Genomic DNA, 21,978 nt, shown 5'->3' with positions numbered 1-21,978 from the left:
GTATTTCATCACAAAGATGCCCACATGAAACAGTCAAATACCCAGATCTGACAATCATTTCCATATATAGCACCACCCCTTTCCACACTGGAGGCCACTATTAAGCAACTAAATCTGTATTTCTGTATCTGAAAAACAAGCACTAGTTGTGTAGTCTGGTGAAGCAGCCAGCAAAGAACATGCTAGATTAGTATCTGGAAAGGTATTTTTAAATAATTTGGACTCAGGTGCTAGACAACTCATGGAGAGTTTTAAACTCAAAATTTATACCATCAGCTTTTGTTTACATTTGTGCTGGCAGATGCACAGTGAATATTCCATATATGGCCAATATGTGTAATGTTATGTGCAGCAGAAAACTAGGCCACATTTTTTTCCTCATTTTATATCTACTTTGCTTAACTGGGATAAGCCTAAATTTAGTCATAAAGGCATTGTATCAAACCACAGGTGAAGTCATTCACTCCATAGCATGTTTTATCAAAAATCATGACTATTTAACAACTGCTCAAGTGACAGGATACAATGTTCATCAAGATTTTATCACCAATTAATAGGAAGACAATTTTTAAACTTTTTTTTTCTCTTTAGGAACTGTAATATACATAAAGTAATTGAAATCAGGGGACAAGGAGTCAAGCTGTTTAAGAGAATGTGTGAAAAATATTTTTGGAACTCAGACATATACAGAATGTTTTTCCTTTAGAGAAACAGAAACAAAGAAAAATGGAAAAAGTGTAATAGGAAATGTGAAAAGCCTATTATTATTATACTGACTGTAGTTTAATTTGAAAGACTTTAAACAGGAGAAACTTAGGAGAACCACTAAGATATACAGGATGTATTTTAATCAGGTGCCAGTAAGAATGAGGCACTTCTACACTTGTGTGTAAAGCTCATTTTAGACTCAAAGAAAACCAATGCTAAATGCAAACTGTTTATACCTTTTATTTTATTAATAAAATAAAAGGGTTGCACTCTCAGTACTTGAAGTATTGCAGTATTCCAAATAATAGTAGGTCATAGACTAAAGTTGTCCAAGAGAGATTTAAAGACCTGCTTGTCCATTTAAGGGACTGGTTATGAGACAGAGTAATGACACCAGGGATGTCCTTTTCTTCAGTTTGCAGATAAAGCTGTCTGAGGCATAGCTTGAAAAAAATTCCTCAACAATCTAGCAAAGGCCAGCAGCAGAACTGAGAGAAAAGTCCTTATCTGACACATGCAGCTACTGCTTTACTCACTATCACTCCTTCCCCTTATCCAACTTCTTACAGCAAATGCCAGCCCTCCAGCAGGGAAGAGTGAGCAGATCTCTGCATCTGTTTAGAAACAGTCTTTGTTTTGAATTCTGTAGTTGAGTGGGAGTAATAAGTTTGAAGGCAGTTTGAAACATTAGAGTGAGTTACAGCCTCACAGAAAGTAAAAAAAAAACATCCTGTCTTCAAGTGGCAGCCTGTACTGCATTCCCAACAGAGGTGACTACATAGTAACTCCTGCTCCTGTTTCACTGTGATGCTGCCACAATGATGCACTGTTGGGTAAACAGGTGAAATCAGTTCTAAGAGGCTGTTCAGCATATGACATGTATCTAGAAGCCTAGATACAGCTTAAGCTTTTGTAGAAAAACACACCAGCACAAGTCTCCACTAAAATCGGCTGTGAAGCTCTGAAAGAGTAAGGAAATGAATAGCAGTGTTTTCTTCCACCTGCTGATTACAAATGGTAAGTTCTTCTAGATGCAATCTGACTCCACTTACAGTGACAAAACTTAGGAATAACAAAAAAAGGCAACAAAAAATACCACTTTTAATATGAAGACCGCAAAAATCATCTTGAACTTGGAAAAATAAAAGTAAAGATTATTTACAAATTCAAAAACAGGACAGACAATATTATCTTGAATTTGTTTTTTTAATTTAAATAAAGGAGAAAAACCACTAAAAAAAGCTTCAAAATCTCCTTAACATGAAACACATTTAGGAACTCTACAGCAATCCATTACATCCTGAGTCTTGGAACACAGTATTGATATACACTTGTGCCAGTTAGATCTTTATCTGGAAAACCAGATTTTTAATAGAAAAGACACCAAGCCCTGAATTCCATCAAGGTGCTTATTCTCCTTGGCAGGCCTTGCTTACCTGATTCCTCTCCCGGGATACGGGAAGTATTAAACATCCTTTCCCACTGAGCTGAGCAGAGTGGAACAGTGGATCCCATCAAAAGAATCTGTGAAGCAAATGTACATTAAAATGTCATTTTGCATATACAATTAGAAAATTAAAAAGTAAAGAAAAAACTCCAAGATCTGGTTAAACAAAGGCTTCAGAAGCTTCAGAATAGTGAGATTTGTAATACATTAATGCAGTGTTGAGTTTTTTCCTCCCTGTTCATGGTCTTTCCTTAAAACTACATGTGGAATATTACAGAACCATTATTTTTTCCCCTTCTACCAAAAACTCACCCTCCATGAGGGAAGACTGAAGCTAGATAGCACCTGAAATCCAAAGAGTTCTCCATGGGTAGTCTGGATGCAAAACTTACACGTGCAGCATGCATTACTCCTTAATTCATTCATTTGAGCTATTTATGGCTGTGTAGGAACAAAAGTTCACATTTCTCAGACTTGTAGCTCCATATAATTAACCACATCCCTTCAATGCTCTTGAAAAAAACTACTTAATTGCTTCCCCAGTATTTGTTTACTACAATACACAGCCATTGGATAGTACAGAAACTCAAATGGGATTTGCCTATCTTTGCTACCTAGAAATTAGTGCAATACAGGATGTTATCATCATAAGCTTCCATTGGCCCACTCTTGGAGGCCTCCAGACCTTTATCTCAACCATCCCATATTGTATCCATACAATTCTATATTTTTAACAGTTGGTAGTTTCTGCCCATGTGCAATGCAAGTGATAACCAAGACGATTTGGACCACAAAAATTTGTAACAATAAGACATTCCTCTCCTCTCCCATTCTGCAAACTGGTCAGCTTCTCACAGATTGTGCTGGAAAAAGATCAAAAGCCATTTAAACTGATATACATACTGGCTTGATTTCTTGTCTGTCCAGTTTTTTCCGATAGAGCAGGATGGCATGGATAACATTACCAGCTCTAGCTGCCTGCAGGGTTGTGGGATATAAAGAAAGGAAGTCCTGTAAAGTAGATAAGACTCATAAGTTAATGATTACCAGGCTACATTAAAAAAAAACCAAATCTGATAGTACTTCTCATCCACGTACTTAAACATTTGTTCTGGACAATGTAGAAAAGGCTTTAAAATTTATGAAGTGTGCAAGTGCAGTGAGCTGACAAAACTTTTCTTCAGTAGTCACAATCTCCTTAAACATTATCGGTAGCAATGGATTTCTAAGCAGAAAGACTCCATGAAGTAAAATGCCTGCCAGAAATGTTACAGTTTCTAAGCAACATAAGGTGTTTATAGGATATACCTACCATTGCAAAATAGTTGCTATTAACCATGATTGGTCCACGTCCTCTAAGGTAGATATATTCTTCCCACCAATCACTAACCTGCAGCAGGAAGGAAAAACAAAAGCAGTAAAATCTCATCATTGCCACAGTTTATGTCTTCTATATTGACGGCTCCACAAGGCAACATTCCATCCAGAAGTGGGAAGGAAACTGCTAGTACTTAAAAAGACAGTAATCCCCACCTTGCTAATTTCTATCAGACTTCAGCAAAAACAGGAGGAAAAAAGGGTGAGAAAACTAAATCAAATTCAGCTATATCTCTCTGATAAGGTTTCAAAGAAGTCATGATCTCCATATAATATTTAAAATGTATCAGATCTCCTGAATGCTTTACAGCCTTTCCCAGGACAGATTAGGCTACCTGGGTAAAAGTACGTTAGATAATATATCAAGAATGAATTAACATTAAAGTTCTCACTATGATGTTGAGGGTTGGATTTTCTTTTTTTATTAAAAAAAATGAAAAAAGAAAAGATAGCTCAACAACTCAATTGATACAGCTCTATTTTTCTTATATATGCCTCAGCTGCTCTATATTAAAAAAATTGCTCTAAATCATTCTTCTAAACTACCTGGGTAGCCCGGCTCATTATTGAGTTATCAAGCTCAACAAGCAAATAAACAAACCCCAAAAGCAATCATAACCGTAAAATACTCCCGAATAACAAAACATAAAATAAGGATTAATTTTTTTCAAGTTTCATTAACCTTTGCTCACCATACTATTTACCAAAACACACAAATTATTTACATGCAAAGTCACACATACTTTAAAAAATATTAAGCAGTTTCAATTTCCTTTTTTTTTACATTTAAGAAATAATGGAGTTTAACCAAAAAGAGCACCAGGGAACAAATAATGTAATTTGAACAACTGAGCCTTCTTTTTATCTACTTACATAATTGGTGGCCCACCAGGATTTTAGCTTCAAATACCACTGAAGCCTTGGTCCCAAATTAAAAGCAAAATCTTGGGCAAGACCCTCCATTCTTTTGAACTTTTCATCATCCATAAGTGGTCGAACTGACTCCAGATACTAGAACACAAGAAAAGAATTAGCATCAATACAGGAACCAATATGTAGCTTCTCACCATTCCTACATAAAGCACTTAAACAGTAAACAAAGATTATCCAGTCTCAACCCATAAGGCTGCAAATACCATGTTTTTAAAATAAAAGTATATGCTCTTCTAAACATTTGCTGCAAAATTCAAAAAATAAAATATTTTTCAGACATTTGTGAGCAAAACACAAGTGGAAGAGGTAACTTTTCTAAATATTTTCCACTCCAAAGGGTGAGGCATGCTGCTTCTTCAGCAGCAGACTGATTTTTTTTTCCTCTTCTAAAAACCAAACCTTCAGTTTCCGTGACATATTGCCATATTTACCCACTTTCCTACAAGGTTTGTGTTATAACACACACATTTAATAACACTATACAACTGGGGAGGATAACAAAACTGTGCTTCAAACACCTTGGAAATCATACTTTGCGGCACAGCCTTACAACAGGCATCATGTCATCCAGTGTGAATCACACTGGCTTCAAATTGCCACCAGTTTCACTTGTTTGTCACAGCCTTTATTTTCATTTCCATGAAGAAGTTTGAATCTGTTAACACCATATTAATACCACTATGCAGTGTTTCATGAGGCATGGCAAAAACACCCCAAAAGGCATCTAGGTATGGATTCTGTGTTACTCAAGAAAATAAATTGGTGAATGTACATACCCTATTAACTGTGTCTTTAACAGCTGGAACTGGCAATCGTGGTAAAGATGTCTGGAAACTGTATAACATGGGTTTACGCCCTGAGAAAAGTTTTACAAGGGTCTGAAGAAAAGCAAAAACAAAATACACACACCAGATTATTAGGTTCAATGGAAGAAAAATAATGGAGTAAAAGCAACTCCCAGTCCTTTTCACTGGTAAATTGTACTGTACTAGATTTAGGAAGCTACCCTTTTGATCACAGTTTCACAAGTAAGAAAAAAAAAGGCCTTGACAGAATCTAACTTCCTAAACGTTAAACAACATGGCAGTGGAAGAGCAAGATAGGCATGGTCATTCCTGGCTTCCCAGTCATCATCCTGTCACAGACAATATTGCTGTTTATGTAGGGCACACCTTGATCTCAATATAAATACAGTTACTTAGCACTTCTTTCCTTCATATATTCCCCTCTGGAAAGATTAAAAAACATGTCTACCAGGTGACCTTTTACTATATTACATAGTAGATAGAAGAAACATATCTAAATTATGCCTCAAAATACAATCATCATCAAGCCTTTGACTCAGCTAAGGTTTCTAAATAACTACAGTAATCTTTAAAAATAATAATTATGCTTTCGTATCATGGTTTAATGTTTTCCAAAGTTAAACCTCAACATCAATAATAGGATTGATGTTACAGGGAGTTAATTCAAGCATGAATCAATCTCAGGTAGTCTACTGCATGATTTGAACATACCAAATTGTGCAAGCATGCTAGTGTTACACTCAGTGCTTGTGTTACAAAAAAAAAACCCCAGCAACAAAACAAAAAAGCCAGAGAGAACTTAGCTTCAGATATTAGAAAATCTCCTGTGTTCCACGGGAGAGTGAATATAGAAGCAGCTTTTCTGTCCAACACTACTTTTCAGTTGCAGCACACACTAAGCTGAAATTCTAGACCATGCAACTTCTAAGCTACTCATGAAAGGATTTTGACATTGCTGACCTATTTCAGCATGAAAGTCAAGTGATTTGACTTTCCAACAACCCAGTGGAACTTTTACTGTCAAAGTGTAATCTTGGTCCAATATACAGGATAGTATATATAAGCCAACAGACAAGATAGAATAAAACAGAGGATGTAATTTCACTACTAAATTCTGAAAACTCCTAATAAAACTGTTAGAATGCAGATATTTCCTCCCTCTCAGCTTTCTGGGTCAGCACAGCTAGAGGAGACAGTTTTAGGCAGCACAAAACAACTAAGAATCAGAGAGTATTACCAGCAACAAAGACCTCCCTGCAAATAGATCTGTATCACAGCCATCAGATGTACATGGGATGCACCACAGTGGTCTGCCAATGAAATCCAATTGTGCTTCAGGACAAGATAATTTTGGAAAACAGGTGGGAAAGAAAAAGCTCAGCTTTTCATCTGGAAATCTAATTTCATACTTGGAGACCATTTTATTCCCAAACTCTTAAGCCAGAAAAGGCTAAAATTATTTTAAGAGAGTACCTGCTCAACTGACAAAAACCAGCAAACACATTTCACAGTATTTAGATCTAAAGAAAACTGGCAGTAGAGTATTTATAGTAGCTTGAGACCAATAAAGTGCTCTGACAGACACACATATTTCATTACATCTCTGATTTCATATGCAGAAACAGCAAATAATGTCATTCTAACATATGTTGCATCTCTTCACATACAATTACCACTTTTTAATTTATTTTTTAAAATGGCAACTAATATTTGGATTTTCCCCTAACACTGATACAGGAAATTTGATTTTACAAGGTGAAATATGCTGATTAAAAGTGACACCAGACTTCCAACCAGTCTGAAAAATCACTTTGTACTGTGACTGAAATTAGAGTTCAGGTTTTTGATCTGCATGATCATTTGAAGAGAAAACAATATTACAAAACTCTAGAAAGCTAGGGTAGTTGGAGCTGTTTCACTAGTGAAGTCAGTCTTCTCTTTTGCTGGATCTAGTTAAATAGACCTTCATAATAGGTATAGATGAGACACTGTTGGGCATACAACTTCAGTGTTCTGCACTTTTAAAACACACACAATGCACAACAAAATACATATGTAACATATATGATAGACAAAAATTGCTAAATACAATATGCAACAAAGCATGGTAAGTAGCATTACAGTTCACACTGTTTTAAGGTTGATAAGGCAATATTAAAAGCTTTGAAGTATCTATCTGGTAGGACATGCTGAAAACCAAGGCAGCTACAGCTCCAAGCAATTGACAGAAAGCCTTACCATTCAGAGCCCCTGGAATGTACCAGTTTGGGTCATGAGGCTGCTACCACTTCCAGGAGAAACCATCAATTAGAAATTTCATTTGTACCAGACAAATATTAAACTCTATTTTAGTGTACACCATTCTGGATACGTATCCTTGAATAGCTCCCATAGTAAATCATGACCTGTGCTTAGTTTAACACACATCTGTTAACTTTTGAGGCCGTAGAGACTAATTTTATCACAATATGGAAACAAAGCTATTTCTACTACAATACAGACAAAACTGAGATGAAACAACCGAGTCCAAGTAGCAAAACCTCACTTCATCTCTTGCAGCACAATGCTACAAGACATCTATGCTTCCTCACTTTATACCTATCATATCCTTTTAGAATCCTTTTCCAAAGCATCACAACAATCCACAGGAGACATACCAATCTCACCTTATCCTTATCTGAAAACTGCCTAAGACGCTACTTATGCCGTATGCTGCTTCTTCCCCAACTCATTTTGGAGGCTTACCAATAAATTGGTTGAAAGGACACTCAGCAATATTTTCTTCAAGCATAAGAATAATTTTATAATGAATGACTAGAAATCCTAACATTACAACAAAGAATTAGGGGAGCACTTTCTGTGAGGACAAGATTCTTTGGTGCTGCAGCTGAAGTTCTCCAACTGTACTTGCATAAAGAGAAAAAGGAGGTATTAAGTCACACAGGCCCAAGGCGTTGGACAATTTAGAAGTTATTCTTGAAGTGTTTACTCTTCTTTCTAGAAGGCCACAATGAATAGTTTCATTTCAGCATTAGAAGGGTCACAGTAGAAAAAGCTACCTAACAGCCTCCTGTCCCATGACACAAAAAACACAAGAAAGAAATGAAACTACAAAATTTTCTTTTAAGGCTTTGAATACTCATCAGTTAGAAGTTAAGATGAAACAAAGCCAACATATCCTTACCATCCAAAACTTGGTGCCAGCAGTAAGCTTGCCATATTCAGAGAACATCCAACCATGGTAGGAGAGCAGCATTTTCAGGGAGTAGCGCATTGTGACGATAAGGGCAACCCAAAGCCCTGTGCCAAAAAGCACTCCACTCACAATGTTCTGTGTTTGGTTTGACATATAGCCACTATTTAAGACAAAAGCCAGCATATACCAGTTACTATCCATTTAAGTTCCAAAGAAAAACTGCTATTGCAAACATAAGTCTAACAGTAATACAGACAGGCCTTACACAAGCTTTATGCCTGCTTATCCTGCTTTCATAAATTCCTTTCCAAACACCTTTTCATGCAGCAACATCAAAGCCCATAAAAATTCCCAAATACCCAGAACTACGCAGCAATACTGGTACAATCTCCCTATTTCATATCCTCATACAGCTGTTTATTTGGCTTATCAAGTCACAAACATACTGTTCCAAAACTGATACATTTTAACAGGAATAGCTTTAAGAGTAGCTGCAAATAAAACTAATTTCCCTTTAGAGAAACATTAACATTTCAGTCTACTTACGTTGTATCAAGTGTTTGGTTGATCTTGGCTATTATTCCTAAGGAAGGATCAATTTTAGCATACATGGTTGACATCACACCCACAACTACAATAAGCCAGCTAGATGGGCTAGCAGGGTAAACACCGGTGATAATTCCGTTCTGGAAAGAAAAGCCTTCACATAATTTTTCACCAAAGTGACTGACTTCATATTACCATGGAAAGAAACAAAAATCAACACATTTAAGTAATTTAGTTATAAAAAAAGTAGTTAAGATTATCCAACATTTTCTCACATGAGATTATCTCAGCAGTAGGGAATGGATTTACTTAAGTTTGATTATTACAGAAAATTGTAACAATGATATCAACAATGAAAGGAACTTTTACATTCTCTTGTAGACGCCACTGATCCCACTGCAAGTCTTACTAAAAATACTGACACTAACAACTCTAAAACAAATGACACTTCAATAATTTCAACTTACACTGAGTTAGACCCTTCTATATGAATACATGGCAAAAATATCCTACCAAACAAGGCACTGAGAACCAGAATTGACATTTTTTAAACAATTTATACAATTGAAACAGTTGTAAAAATTTAAATTTTTTTATACCATTTAAACAGGCTTTTTAAGAAAATTTTAATAAGATTTCTGTTAATATGTTTATGTTTTTGAAAGAGATGTTGAAGATAAACTGTAGTTTATGTAGATTGCTACTAATGAAACAGATATTTACAATTATAGTCCTGTGAACAAAACAATTTTCATCAAATACCTCATCAGAAACAGTACTATTTAGCTATAATAAAGAGTGTAGCCTTGTACCTCTAAGACATATGACACTAAAGATCACAACTAGTTGTACTTTTGACTTCTGCTAAAAGATTACATTATTATGTGGTGCATTAGGAAGAGAATGAAGTAAGTTAATTTCTACATCTGCTTCATCTTGATTCCACAGAATAAATAAGAAATATGTACCCTTTCAGTCTTTACAGTATCATCCCATGGCACCTTCCTCAGTAGCCCTTGTCTTAAATAAAACCCCCTAAGTCTGTCACAATGAGGAACCTTATTTACCATAAAGGGAAAAAAAAAGTTTTCCCTAAAAAAATTGAATAAATTCATAAAACATTAAATAACCCAGAAGTTTGGTGAACTGGACTAGCTTAGCATACCTTGAATCTGATGAACTTCCTCTTCCATGAATAGACACCAGACAAGTAAATCTGTTTGAGTGCCTCATGGCTCATACGCAGGTCGATCCCATCTGGAGTTACTGTAAACTGAAAAGCTACTGCCTGATGAGCTTCCGCCATTTTCACAGAGAGTTCTGGCAAAAAACAAAATTTAGAAAGAGTATTTCCTTCTTGTTCAGAGGAACTAGGACCTAGTCCAGTTCTAGCAAGATATGGCAAATCTTTGCCATGATTTTGGCAAAGATTTCCAAGTATGAAAAATTTATAGTACTTGCCTTTTCCTTACAGACTCTGCTTGTACTTCAGTCTGAGTGTCCTGAAGGTTAATTTAAGGCACCTCTTTTAACCACAACAGCTGCAAATGGAAACAAAAGACTTGTGTAACTCAGGCATTTTGGCAGCATCACAGATAGCTGCATATCACCTATACATGCAATACATTAAAAAATCAGAGCAGAACAGAAAGTGAAAGCCAAAACATTTAGAAAATCATATCACAGGTACAGAGCACCTTACATTTCAAAGAAGATTCAGAAAATGTTTTATTTGAAACAAAAGGTATCTAAAGTTTTCAGCTCAGCTAGAAAAGCAAAGCTGCTTCTGGCCATATCTTCTCACAAAATTTTTCCATATCCTAATTTCAATACGATTACTCAAAGCAATAAGAGACTATGGTCCCTGTGGTTCTGTGCTGTGACTGGCAAATAACTGCAAAAATCAAAACTATGCAGAGTTGAGGAAACCAAATCACAACTGTCAGAAAAGTTACCTCCTCAAAGAAATATGAAACTATGATGAAATTTCATGGATTTGCAGCTCAGTTTAACTGCCCAAACAAATATCAACAACCATGCCAATATAGACAGAAGACAATAATACTGAGCAGCCACAAAAGACTCAAACCAAAACCACTGGAAGTTAAAACAGAAATGTAAACCCACTGTAGCCCAAAGAATCCCACCATGTGCCTGAGAGTGTTGTGCAAACACCTCTTGAATTGTCAGGTCTGGGGCTGCAACCGCTTCCTTTGGGACCCTTTTCTGGTGCTCAACCATCCTTTTCCAAATATTTAACCTAAACTTCCCCAACAGAGCTTCAGGCTCGAGAGAAGAGATCAGTGCCTGCCTCTTCTCTTTCCCTCACAAGGAAGTCGTAACTGCAATGAGGACTTCCCTCAGTCCCCTCTTCTCCAGGCTCAGCAGCGTGAGTGATCTTACCTGCTCCTTGTATCATCTCTCTCCTCCAGACCTTCACCATCCTCATAGCCCTCCTTTGGACTCTCAGAGCTTTATGTATTTTATAATATTGTGGCACCCAAAACTGCCCCCAGCACTCGAGGTGAGGCTGCCCCAGTGCAGAGCAGAGGGGACAATCCCCTCCCTTGCCCAGCTGTGCCTGATGTCCCCAGGACAGGGTTGGCCCTCCTGGCTGCCAAGGCACTGCAGACTCAGATCCAAGTTCCCACAGACCAGGACCCCCAGGGCCCTTTCTGTGGCCCTTTCTCATTGCCCAGCCTGAACACACATCCAGGGTTGCCCCAACACAAATGCAGCATCTGGCACTTGTCCTTGTTAAACTTGTTGGTAATTCCATAGCTTTTCTTAGTTCCTGTAACTAGCATTTATACATAAACATCCTTTAAGTTACTCCTACTAATTATTGATTCAGACAAATGATTTTGAGCACTTACAATTAGAAAGTAGATTTTTGCAGACTATGTATAACATTGAAATGGTCAAAACTGTGTATTCCTGAGGAGACCATCATGATTCCAAATTCAGTCTCTTGTCCAACTTAATTTATTAGCTTACCAAAACTTTAATGCATAGCCCCAAAAACAATATCTTCCTAGAAGTATGACTAAATAGTAGTGGAATTTATTACCCCATCTGTAGGTCAGGATTCAAGGACAAGTTTTAGATTGAGATTTTCACTGGTAAAAACCACATTATCAATACCAAGGGTTTTAAGGTTGCACTGGCATTTCTATGTAAGCAAAATCAAAAAAGAAGTACAACTATTTTACCCTTTTTAAATCCTAAAAGCTAAAATTCACATTTTGTTTGGAAACCTAAAGCCAGTAATTAAATTCTGGTACACTCTCATCTCCTGTTGAACAGCATGTGAGAACTAACCAGTGTAATTTACGCGGGCATTTCAAAAGCAGTTCATTATGACCAGAGTGCTGCTCCTCTAGTCTGTAAATACTCTACTTAATCAAAGTCATCTGAAACACAAAGAATGGGTGCCAAAGTGTACAAGCAGACAGGCAGGTACTTGGAATGAAGCAATAACAGTAGGCTTGGGAAAAAAATACACAATATGGAAAGAGAAGGAATACTCGGCAGATATGAATGACATAAGTGCTATTGCACATCATCTATTAAGGTTGTTGACCAACAGGCATAGATTCTTTGCAATATTTAATGTGCCTGTTCCTGGACCAACCTACAGTGATCCACCACTGCAATACAACTACTGCTACAGTGCCTACTGGTAATTCACAGGTCTCGCAAATCCATCAGCCACTGCTCCGGTTTTAGAAGCTGGATGCTGGGTGAATCAAGGCACCTAAAGCTCACAGTATCCTACAGATAGTAGGCAATTGATTTGTGTGTGTGTAGTGTCTGATTAGAATAACAAAGAAGAACAAATTAGAAGAACACAAACTAGCTTTGAACACCACTTTTAAAAGCTTTAACACAAGCCCTGTGTGCCCGAGTAACAACTACAATTTGTAGTACTTAATGACTCTGTCACTAACAACTACTTATATGGGCTCTGCTGTAGGCAAGTATGAGGAAGTCAAAGTCAGCTGTCCATTCATTCATTTAAATTGTTCATTACCAGCTGACAAGAGAGCAATAAAGCAGGCAGAGGCAGCAGTAATACAGGGTATAACCTGAACTCAAAAGGGTTTGCAAAAGCTTTCAAAGTTAAGAATTTATCGTATGTTTAGTGGCATTATTAAGAGTGGGATGATAAAACCCCAACAAACACATACAAAGAACTTGGCCATATTTGCATCCAGAGAATCAGGCACTTGGGTTTGTCTCAAGAAGGGCCAACAGGTTCTGCTCGGTTGACTCATGGAATTCTGTATTCTGGAATGCCAGTGTCTTAAGTACAAGATCAGCTAGTTTCCCTTACCCTTCAACTTCCTTGTGACTCCTCAGCCTGGAAATTTGTAATTAATCTTCTCTTTGCTTCTGAATGGAAAGAATTTCAGGAACCCTTTCGTTTTTAAGCACATGCTTTTTTTTTTACTGTCCAAGGCAGAAAAACATTCTAAATAGCGTCAAGCATTAACAGTCAACCTGACATTTTAATGAATTAAAATTTAGCATTCTCATAAAAATAAATAAGCTTCATTAAGAAAAATATTCCTGATTCCCAAATGAAAAAAATGAATCCAGCAAGAATTAATCCTGAATAAAGCAAACGAGCCCTGAAAACAAATACAGTGCAGTTCTAGGACTGTACTGCTAGACGTTAAGATGTGAAACAATGAAACGGCTTGTTTCTTTTCATATTCTTTTCCTTGACATAAGAAAACCATAAGCCTTTAAAACTGCCCTGAATTATGATGGCGGAACCAAAGGCTTCCCGAAGCCCGCTTCTTTGAACACTTGTTTTCCTCCTTAAAGGCCAATTTAATCATAAGCCGCGGTACACTTCCCCTCACTGCATTCCTGCGCTGCCACGTGCTCGCCAGCAAAGTAGGGGAAAGGGCACAGGCGGAGCCTTGGACTTTTAAACTTGACTTGCCACTGCTCCTAAGGCAGCACCCACATCAATCACTTAACCAGCACTGCAACAATAGCGTCTTCTAACTGCGGGCACTTGGGTCTGCAGCGTATTTCTGCACAGCACATACTAATTAACCTCGCTCCCAACAGAGAGCCATAAACAACAGCTTTTGACTTTCCTAGCAGCTTGGCACAGTCTTACTCAAAGGGGGAAAAAAAACCTCAGCACAATTCTTACAACTAATCTGAAATAGCTATTTTCATTCCTTTCACTGTTCTCTTATAAAATTAATGTACCTTAAAAAAACACACACTTGCCCCTTAAAATTTGGTTTATTGATTGTTTGCGAGTTTTTTCCTTTTATTTAAAGAAGAAAGCTGCCTGTTACTTGCTCTTATCTGGTTTTATTTAAATTCAAACATGCTGTAACAGTTGCAGATGTTTCTGCTTTTCCTTTTTCATACCTCTACTTGAGCCAAACTAAACTAAGCACAATTTTTTCCTCATTGTTATAAACAAGTACTGCTAGGCTAGATGTCACTTTTAAGTCAAGAAAATACTGCTGATGGTCTGCAAAACTATGCTGCTACATCTACTATGCAAAAAGCATCCTCACATTGTTATTTTTGCAGTTTCAGGACATTTACATCACAAAGATTGAGGTTTAACTCACAGACCTTATGACTTCAGGTTGCAGACACTGAACAGTCAGTGTTGGGCTTATATATTCCTACAATCACAGAAGGAGTTGAGGGCTTCAGCTCTGGAAAATCTGATGCAGGATGCTTCCATTTAAGTCAGGCATGCAAGAAGTTACCAGTGGTTGGCAATGTCTCTCTGAAGCACAGCAAAAGAACTGCTACGTGCATTTTAAAAAGCAGCAAGCCAGGACACAAAAGCTAATTGCATTGCAGCACACGGCACATAACAAGGTATTAATTCTTGAAGCACTTACTCCTGGAAACGCTATTGAGTATGAATCTTTTTATCTTTCTGTAGATTTCATACACTTTACATGCATTAATTGATAGTGCTAAAAAGAATAAAGTCACACCTATACCTCACAGCAAATGAAAATCCTAGGCTTTAAGAGAATGTCACTTGCTTCCTATACATTGCTTGGCTCATGCAATTCACTTTTTTCCCCATTTCCTCTTCCTCTTGAATAGAAAACTCCCTGTCTTTTCTCCTTAGGATGTAACGAAAGGATTCTAAACATGTAACAAAAAGACACATATTACTTAAACACAGTTTTCACATCGATTGTGCCTTTTCCTACAAAGGAAGTTAACAAATTCACAGGAAAACTGAAGACCTTGATGAAAGACTAAATTCTATGACTCTCACTTTCAAGGTACATTGATAATTTAGTTTGAGCTTCTCCTCACAGGTCTCTGACACCTATTTATAGATTAGCTTTAATATGCAGGGCATATGACTGTCAGTAACCAAACCAAGCTCACAAAACAATCCTCTCCAACTATTCTACTTGGATAATCAAAAATGAACTGTTTTCTACAAAAAGCAATGATTGCTGCATATAGTTTCTCTGAGAACACAGCTAGGTACCACCATACACAGGTTTGATATTGTCAGAGCTCTCAGACAGACAACCTTGGCACCCAAGTCACGGAGTGTTCAGAGATGGTGGGTAGACTCGTAGCATTACAGGTAGGATGGCAATTCTGAAAGCAGAATTACCTGTATACTGGCATTTCTGAATTCAAAATTCCCCGGAAACCCTCATAACTTCAGGCAGATACAAGGCACCACCAATCAAGCAATGAGAAGCATTTTAGGACAAAGTCTTTGTCTTCTGATGCCTGCCAAGTTCCTACTAGGCAAGCTTAGAAGTATAAAAGAAAACCAACAAACCACAACAGAAACTTGACCCTGAAGAATTCTTCATTTGTTTCTTATCATAAACTTACAACTTCAAATTTTCGCTTGGCACTCTGGTTTCCAATAGCGACTGGTGAGGAGAAAAGTGTGACACTAAACTATTTAAAATGACATAGTTTAAGGAATCTTTCAAGATGGGAAGTGGAGAAAAATATCAGATGAAAGTAGATTAAACCCAATTTTAATTAGTACATACTTAAAGCTATATTAAAATTTCCATTTAAAGCTAGACACCTTGAATGAAAAATGGTTTTGGAAAACCAAGTACCCTAAAGTCTTGGTCTGACCCCAAACCGGTTTATTTAAAAGAAAGAGAAAGGCGAGGGGGAGGGAATCTATTTCTATTAACATGCAAATCAGTAAGAGATACTGTTTGAATGTTAAAAGCAGCCACAGAAAACTAGAAAATAATTCTGGAGTTCCCAAAAGTTATTGTAAAATACTTTAAGTCTGAAACCTCTTTAAATATTGAAAATATTGAATAAATTTATCTAGTATTTTGTTGTTCACACATCATCTCCCTTCAGGAGATGAGCTTGCTACAGCTTTTAAAAGAAAATAGACACCCAAAATATTTATTTTGTATGTTTAGTGAGAACATATTTTGACACTTTAGGGTAAGTCCCTGAATTTTAAGAGTCTGAGGACAGACCTAATGAAATTAAAGCCAGTATTTAAACACTTGAACAGCAGCACTGTGTTTGTGCTGAGATGGTGACCAAGTATTTTCTCTCAGCTGTGTAAGCCATTACTATGGAAATTTGCATTTTCTATCTCCCAGAAAGCCAAAACTATGAATGTATTTTGTTTTATACAGATCACTAAAGAACTCTGTATGCTCAAATCTGTTGATTTCATACCAGGCATTACATCAAAAGAAAGAGAATTCGAACCACTGAGATATTTATCCAGTCTCCTCATGCATTATTACACGTTTCACTTGGATTTCTGTTATTGATAGTCCTGTCAGTCCAAGCCTTCAGTAGCACCTACACAAAGTATTCAGATGAAACTGTGGCAGCTGACTTTGCCTAGTCAGTGTGCTTGCAATGAAATGATACACAGTGAAGCACAACAGCGCCAGTGCCAACATCCTCAAATAACTTCCTAGCCTGTTTGTTTGTTTCCACACTTTACCACCTGCTACAGTTTAATTGACCCATACAGTCATCCCAGAGTGGATGCAAAAAATTAAAAAAAAAAAAAAAAAAAAAAAAAAAAAAAAAAAAGCCAACAAAAACCCCCTCCCACCAGAGGAAAAAAATGCCCAGACTGAAACTGCCAATGGATTCACAAGTACAGGGACTGACACTGGGAGCAGTGGCTGATAAATTACAGGTTTTCACTGCCATCCACAGGCTGGAGCAACAGGCAGGCTGAAACCTTGTGAAGTTCAATAAGAAGTACAAAGTCCTGCAAGCGGGGAGGGCTAACCCCACACACCAGAGACTGACTGGCTGGAAAGCAAAGCTCAGCAAGTGGCACATGAGGCAGGAAGGTGCCCTTGAAGCGAGGCTGCAGAGGATGCTAACAGAATCCTGGGGGCATTAGGAGCACTGTTACCACCAGGCTGAGGGAAGTGACTCTGTCCTTCTACTCAGTGCTGGTGAGGCCCCATCTCAAAAACTCTGTGCAATTCTGGGCTCCCCAATGAGAGAAATGAAACTACTGGAGAGAGTTCAGGGAAGAGGCAGTAAGAGGATTAAGGGCTTGAACTATCAAACCTGCAAAGATGCTTTAAGAAATTTAATGTAGGCGTTTTCATAAGATATCTGCTGCAAAAAACAAACTTACAGATCACTAAGGCCTGAACATGAAATCTTGTGCTTCAATTGCTTTAAAAGAACAGCATACCTTGAAATTCAAATGGATAGTAGCAGCCAAATATTCAAAAAGAGCAAGTTTTCTGCAACTGACAAAAATATGCTAGTAGTTTGGAGGAAAAAAGAAGCTGGACTTAGAAGAACGAGCCCTTTACAAAATGATTCATCTCAGTTTTTCAATGTTACTTCAGTAACTTTGCCTTTGCTGAAAAGCACCAAAGTGCCATTATACAAGGTTTTCAAATGCATATTGGTATTTTAAACACCACTACCTTGCCCAGTGAAAGTCTGCCAGTTTCAAGGCAGCAGGTAGATTTTCGGAGCTGACTTTGAGTGCCCCATATTTTGCAGTGATATGGTGGGAAACTGTACAAGCTCCTAATAAAAACTTAAGCTTGAAATTCAATGTTACATGTATATACACCTATCTAGAGAAAATAATGACTGCTCCTATCAAATAAAAAATGACTGTATTATCAATAATAAAATGGATGTGACTTCAGTAAAGTATATGGAGGTTTTTCATGAGGTTTGCTTTAAATAAAATAATTTCAGGCACTGAAGTGTACACTGTACAGCAGCATCCAGCACTGACTCAGTAACTCAAGGTGCCACCTGCTCTTGGGTCAGATAGTGGTGGGGAGCAGTCATTCACATAAACGCCAAAATTCTGTCCTACTGGAAGAGGATCAATAAGGTAATGCAGCTAACCAGGAAATGCCAAAAGGATGCCAAAAATGCTTTCACGTGTGTGCATGTGGTGCTTCTTTGATGCATAGTTGAACACAATTAAAGCTATAGAAAAAGCATTCAGAGAAATCTAAACAAACAGAGTTCTATGACTTTCAAAGGAAATTCAGGTCTTGCTCTATAGAATCTTCAGTAAACAGTATAAACTATGCAGATGAAACATTGAAACACATGAACAAATAGACTGTCTTTGTTATTCCCTTAGGTAATAGCACCTTCCTGTATACTGCACATATGCAAAAAAAGTATCAAGATACCAAAGCCTCAAAAATAGCAGTTTATTGAGTTTTACTTAGCTCATGTGACATTCCACAAGGTGCTCACTTCTGAACTTACTATAAAGATTAACCAGACACAGTGATTTGCTTGAGAATTTCTATTTCTAAACTGCTTCTTTGCCTACTAACCTTCAATAATGTCTAATCATGCTTCAGTATATAGGATGACACAGATACTTGCTGCTTTTAAGTCTTAGCAATAACCCAGCTATCTTACAATTGACTAATCATATTTTACAGACACAAAATCTTTAAGAGAAATATGAGAGGAGTGAAGCCAAATCATATCTGTGCAAAAATTAGCCACAAGGATTAAGTTCACTCAAGGCTTCTCAGGTGAACCTAATGACTATGGCATACAAATAAAACAGAAACCAAAGAATCACTCTCCTTTAAATGCTGAATCAACATAGCACTGATGAAAACAAAATAAGCATGACAGGTGTTCTCATGACACTTAAGTTGGGACAAGTTCTCATCTTTGATTATTGTTAATCATTGGCTCCAATCCTTCCCACCCTCACCTACACCTGACAGGTGTGGTGTCTTGGAATTGCAAATGTCTTTAAGGATTTTTCACAACTAAGAGATGAACAAATGCTGTGGCTCAAGCCAAGGCAGAGAATTGAATACATGTATCTGCCCAGCTACAGCAACACTGGGACCCACAGCAAACCTCACCCACAGGGGAGAGGTTGAAATCAGAACAGCTAAGTCTTCGTAACTTGCAGCCCCACAGACAACTTACATCCTGACCTCAGCAGTTTTCCAAGATCACCTGTAGGTGAATACATTCATTACCCTCTGCAGATATCTCTCTTGGAATCTTGGGCCAATTTTCTTATTCCCTTCCTTGGTGGTAAACTGGAGCAACGGGTCTATATGGATGGAAAGAGACAATAACAAAGAAGCCAATGAATGCAGCATAAACGTACCCCAACAGCTGTCTTCCTTAAAAGCAGGCTTGAGATCTATTTGCCACACACAAGCCTTCTATCCCAGAATCTCACTGCCCCTAGGGTCCTGAGTAAGTTAGAACACAGCACGAGGCAAACTCATTCCAATGCTCCTAGCTCCTAACAGACTACACTACAGCAATGGCAATTGCTCAGTTGTAGCTCTCAAACCAAAAGTCAAGAAAAACAGTGTAAGCTTTGATTCACACACAGCTTTCAACTGCTCAGAGGGGCTGGATCAGATTGGAACCATTTCAGAAAAACTTATGACAATGGAGAAAATAGTCACAGACAGTGGTTCTGAAACACTATTTTCCATTACACTGAATGACACTGTTTACACTGAACATATCCAAGATGGTGAGGAACTGTGGAGTGACAGAGAGTTCATGTGCTCCCCACTCACTTATCTCTGAAGGGTCCAGTAGTGACTGCCAGCTCCTGTGACAAGCAAGTTAATTTCAGGGGCCAGACTCCAATGTTAAGCTCACTATTCAGTTTAAGACATCTAACCAAGTGTTTGTCTGCAGGCTTTAAACACCCATTAGACTCAACACAGACGCAGCCGTCAAGATTTCTCAGAGTGCAGACTGTTTTCACCCACACTTCAAGGAGAAAAGCCACAATTAGTGGCTTCTAACCTAGTAAGTTGTCTTCTCACCTGATTTGGAAACAGGCAAAGCACAGGAGATTTGGAAACAATCTGTTAATTAATTACTAGGCTAACCCTAAGGAATATTAATCCCTACAGTTTCTGGATCATATGATATCTCTCCTCTTCCCAATAGCATGCTCCTGTAGAAGATGGTTCCAAAATGTATGCTTCAATCAATAAACAAACAACCCCCCCAAAACCCCAAGGAACGCAAACCACCAACATTCTCCAAAATCAAACCAGAAACTTTTACAACTGTTGGACTATTTCTAGGGTTTTTTTTTCCTTATACAGGACATACTGTATTGTTCCTAGGCCTCTTAGATAATTCTAGCCTTTATTGCAATACATGTTATATTGTCCACATCCCAGCAAGCTACATCCTCTGACCTTCTAGAAATCCTGAATAATCTATGAGTGAAGCACACTCTGCTAAAACACTGTGCAGTTATCATACCGTGCAGAAACCTCCCCCACCTCATAAAAACTAGGCTCTAGACCTGGGTATTTCTTTTTAACTGCTACAAAATACATATCCAGGCATTTAGAATATACAAGCTGAAACCTTCTCTCTCTCTTCGAACTTAATGAGCTTCTGTGTTCCTGCAGTAAAGAAGAATTATTACCTTCCCTATGACAACAAATGTTTCTGGAGTGACAGCACTTTTTACAAGACATAAAAGATGTCACATTCTACAACTTAAGACATGCTGGAAGATGGACAACAAAGTGTGGTGATGAGAAAGTAAACTGAGTTAATTGCTCTCACAGTAGTTCAATGACCATTTACTGCACAAGGTTGAAAGACCTCAGTAAGGTCTTTCAGCTTGCATGAGGCTCTAAGACTGAAGAACCGGTTCCAAAGATTTGCAAAAATATTTAAATTGACATTCACACTAAAGTTAACCCAGACCTGAAGAAAGAAGGTTCAGTCTTTGGATCGTGTTTTTCCAAACGTGGAATTCAGAACTATGATACAAGCATGCTGCACGGCAAAGGTTTGGAATGATAAAAAATAAATACATAGTTTAGAAGTTTTGTAGACTGGCTCCAGTTTTATTAGTGGATTTTTTTCGGGGGAGGGGGGTGTCATTTTTTTGTCTTTTCAGTACAAACATTTGCTTAAATCGCCTTTCACCCCAGGCTTTTGAGAGAAGACTTGGGATTCACCACCGTGCCCACCGCTGCCCGAGGGGCTCGGGACCCCCTGGCTGGCGCTGGCTCCGGCTCCGGCTCCGGCTCCATCCTCCATCCTCCCGCCGCTTCCCAGCGCGGAGCGGGGCCGCCCCGCCTGCGGGCGCGCCCCCGCCCGGGCGGGCTCACGTGATCACTCCGAGAAGTGGGTGAAAGGTCGCGCCGCCGCGGCCCCGCCCCGCGCGTGCCCGGCCGCTCCAGGCCTTTCCACGCGCGCCAGGAGGGCGCTGCCAAACAAAAGTTCACAGAGAAAAGGACCGCAAGCGATGAAAGAAGCCAAGCGCACCTCTCAGCGAGCAGGGGGAAAAGGGTGTGCTCAGCTCGTGCAGCTGAGCGATTTCTAGTCCAGTTCTCAGCGCTGAGAAGCCTCAGTAGTTCAAGGTTCCGCTTTTCTTGAACAAGGAATAGTGATTTGCTTCTAGGAAGAGGCTCTTCAATCAAGGCTGAAATACCCCAAAATTTTACAAAGCA

The 21,978-nt window shown here is 38.3% G+C and overlaps 1 protein-coding gene across 3 annotated transcripts in view; it reads right to left on the bottom strand.

The window, feature by feature from the left end:
• The window catches only part of CPT1A (carnitine palmitoyltransferase 1A), a 38,499-nt gene that overhangs the window by 14,954 nt on the left and 1,567 nt on the right, over nt 1-21,978 (bottom strand). Inside the window, exons 2-11 of one of the 3 annotated variants that reach the window (XM_053945361.1) lie at nt 19,451-19,580; nt 10,475-10,554; nt 10,179-10,333; nt 9,014-9,153; nt 8,456-8,627; nt 5,242-5,343; nt 4,406-4,543; nt 3,468-3,545; nt 3,059-3,166; nt 2,145-2,232 (exon numbers count right to left, since the gene is read on the bottom strand). In XM_053945361.1, the coding sequence (XP_053801336.1) occupies nt 2,145-2,232; nt 3,059-3,166; nt 3,468-3,545; nt 4,406-4,543; nt 5,242-5,343; nt 8,456-8,627; nt 9,014-9,153; nt 10,179-10,319 (967 nt within the window). In that variant the 5' untranslated portion in view covers nt 10,320-10,333; nt 10,475-10,554; nt 19,451-19,580. The remainder of the gene's footprint in view (nt 1-2,144; nt 2,233-3,058; nt 3,167-3,467; nt 3,546-4,405; nt 4,544-5,241; nt 5,344-8,455; nt 8,628-9,013; nt 9,154-10,178; nt 10,334-10,474; nt 10,555-19,450; nt 19,581-21,978) is intronic. The other 2 variants (XM_053945364.1, XM_053945362.1) reach the window with 2 other exon arrangements.

This window comes from Vidua chalybeata, chromosome 6 (genome assembly GCF_026979565.1).
Source record: "Vidua chalybeata isolate OUT-0048 chromosome 6, bVidCha1 merged haplotype, whole genome shotgun sequence".
Taxonomy (NCBI): Eukaryota; Metazoa; Chordata; class Aves; order Passeriformes; family Viduidae; genus Vidua; species Vidua chalybeata.
Note: the sequence above shows the minus strand (reverse complement) of the source record. Positions and strands in the feature narration are given on the sequence as shown.